At 63.3% G+C, this 2,621-nt stretch overlaps 1 protein-coding gene across 1 annotated transcript; it reads right to left on the bottom strand.

Annotated features, from left to right (window-relative positions):
- Positions 1-423: 423 nt before the first annotated feature.
- LOC109736172 (uncharacterized) lies at positions 424-2,125 on the bottom strand. The gene is made up of 2 exons (XM_020295391.3): positions 632-2,125; positions 424-540 (listed from the first exon to the last, which is right to left on the bottom strand). Exons 1-2 carry the CDS (start codon positions 2,123-2,125, stop codon positions 424-426), a joined length of 1,611 nt encoding a protein of 536 aa, XP_020150980.1.
- Between the last annotated feature and the right edge of the window lie 496 nt (positions 2,126-2,621).

The following is a 2,621-nucleotide window of genomic DNA, read 5'->3' as shown; positions in this document are numbered from 1 at the left end:
AAGGAGACATTTCATCATGCAACCACAAAGATCGGTGCCTCGGAAAATGAACAAGAACGAGGTGCATGCTCCCGTACTCCCATTGCATCAATCTCACACCTGACCTGAAGCTGCTACATCTACGTTTGTTTTGTCCGAAGCTGGCGCGCCGTTACGACCGTGCGACCCGTTGCTGCAAGCTGCTGCTTCGTCCCGCTCGATCCGGCCTGCATGCCCCTTCTACAAAATGTAGGTGACAATCTTGGCCGCTCGCTTGCATTTTGCTGTGTCCCGGCTAGCATATATAATTCCTAGCCCCCTGTCCAAACACAGGGAAAATCAGAGGCATGAGGGGGAATTCTAGACTTGTAGTACCACTAGACTAGAAGCATATAGAATATGTTATTACTACTACTGAAGGGAGATATGGCAGTACGTACCTAGCTAAACTCGGGCGAACTCGCCGTCCCGGCAGACACCCACGTCGACGGCCATGGTCCGATCCAGCTTCGTCCCGTTCTTGGGCGACGACACCACCCTGCAGCAGTTCCTCCTCGGAGACTGCACGCACGCACACGAGCTCGATTGGAAAACTATGCCACGAAGGAATGGAATGGAATGAGGGACATGCATGCGTAGTAGGAGGATGTACCCGTTTCCAGAGGTCGGGGTCGGGCTTCTTGACGATGACGACGCGGTCGAGCAGGCCGGCGGGGTCGGGGATGCGCCAGCGGCACGTGACGTTGGGCGCGGGGGTGTGCCGCTCGTACTCGGTCACGGTCGTCTCCAGCGTCGCGTTGGTGCGCCGGCGCCGGACCCGCCGCTCCATGCGCGAGCGCCGCATGTAGTACACCTGCGGGCGCTGGCAGTGGTTGCGCGCCACGGGCCGCGTGTTGAAGGAGTAGGCCGTGTAGTCGGCGCGCTTGTACCAGTTGAGGAAGGTGCGCATGGGCGTCTCCATCTCGCGCGGCGACACCACCCCGCGCACCACCACCACGGCGAACCCCCACGACACCGACACCGTCCACTGCTTCTCCCGGTCGTAGCACACCGACTGCTGCGCCACGGCCGCCGGGTCGAGCCGCGCGGGCCCGTCGAAGAGCCGCCGCAGCGCCGCCGTGCGGGACCGCGCCGCCGGGAACACCGGCTGCAGGAAGTCGAAGTGGTGCAGCGTCACCAGCGGCACCACCGGGTGGGAGCCCAGCAGGCCCAGCACGTCGCCCCAGATGTCGCACTGGTGGAACCCCAGGTGGCGGGTGAGCGGCACGCCCAGCTCCGACATGCAGGCGTGGATGCGGTCGTCGCTGCCGTACAGCGCCGGGTAGCGGTGCATGCACCCGTCCTGCATGCGCGCCAGCTGCGCGGCCAGCGCGCGGCTGATGGCGAAGCCGCCGCCGCCGAACGCCATGCCGTAGGAGAAGATGAGGTTCTGGATGTGGCTCTCGGACGGGTTCCCGATGTAGTAGGGCTGCGTGTGGTCGTAGCGGGACAGCACGTCCACCAGGTTGTCCGGGAAGAAGACGGTGTCGTCGTCGCCCATGACGAACCACCGCACGCCGGGGAGCCCCAGCCGGTAGCTCTCGGAGACGATGCGGGAGATGCGCAGCGCGGAGCGGCTGCCGGCGCCGTGCGTGTAGGGGAACTCGGACGTGTCGGCGCTGATCTTGAGGGCGGGGAGGCCCGTGGAGGAGTTGCGGGAGTAGTACTCCGGCACCGGCTTGTCCAGCCACACGAAGCCGCGCATCTTCCCCGGCCGCCACCACACCCGGATGTACTCCCGCCGGCTCTTCCACATGGACGACGACGCGCCGATGCCGAACAGGATGTGCCGCAGCCCCGTCGGCGCCGCGTCCGCGGACGGCTTCGGCTTCCCCCCGCGCCGCGCCGGCGAACGCAGCATCACATTATTGGACGACGAAAAGGAAGAAGAAGCGTTGCGGCCGGCACCCGCGTCGGCCGCGAGACGAGCCTGCACGGCATTGCTGGCGTCGTCGGCCGGCGGGCAGGAGCCGGAGTAGAGCGGGGAGAGGGCGAGGGCGACGACGTAGACGGCGAGCACGGGGAGGAGCACGTAGAGCAGGAAGCCGCAGAGGAAGAAGGAGGCCTTGGACTTGGGCATGACCTTGGCGCCGGCGCCGGAGGGCATGACCACGATGGCGTGTCCTAGCTCCTCCTTTCGTCGCAGAGCGAACAATGTGTGTCAGCGCGTCGACGGCATGGCCAGGGTTGGTCGACGAGTGGCTGGCTGGGAGTGCGCGCAGCGAGCGATCACCGGTGGTGGCGCGGTTTAATATAGCTCAGCGTTTCGAGCGCGTTCGTTTGTTTGCTACGTACCTTGCCTTGGTTCCTATCCTACTATGTGTGTATGGGAAGCAATATGGCATGGTCAGCTAGCAAATCGCAAATGTAGGATCCATGTGTTGCCTTGGCTGGTTTCGGGCTATGTGTTGGTGGGCAAATGGGAGATCAGGCCGTGGCTGGGATGGAAATGGATCCCGGGCGCCTTGATCCATCCCTTCTCTTATCTTATGCATGTATGGCAATGGCATGGTCAATCACCACTCACCACATCGCATTTGTAGGGAGGAGCAGCCATCTGTGTCATTAGGTTTTAGATGGCCTCGTCTCCTGTCTGTGGAGTA

This window comes from Aegilops tauschii, chromosome 4 (genome assembly GCF_002575655.3).
Source record: "Aegilops tauschii subsp. strangulata cultivar AL8/78 chromosome 4, Aet v6.0, whole genome shotgun sequence".
Taxonomy (NCBI): domain Eukaryota; kingdom Viridiplantae; phylum Streptophyta; class Magnoliopsida; order Poales; family Poaceae; genus Aegilops; species Aegilops tauschii.
The sequence above is the reverse complement of the archived record's forward strand: the minus strand, read 5'-3'. Positions and strand labels throughout refer to the sequence as shown.

Bases quoted from the DNA above. Each gene is read 5' to 3' on its own strand.
- LOC109736172 (XM_020295391.3), bottom strand. From the start codon at position 2,125: ATGCCCTCCGGCGCCGGCGCCAAGGTCATGCCCAAGTCCAAGGCCTCC. The intron at 541-631 runs GTACATCCTCCT...GCGTGCGTGCAG, and splicing joins ACCCCGACCTCTGGAAACGG to TCTCCGAGGAGGAACTGCTG.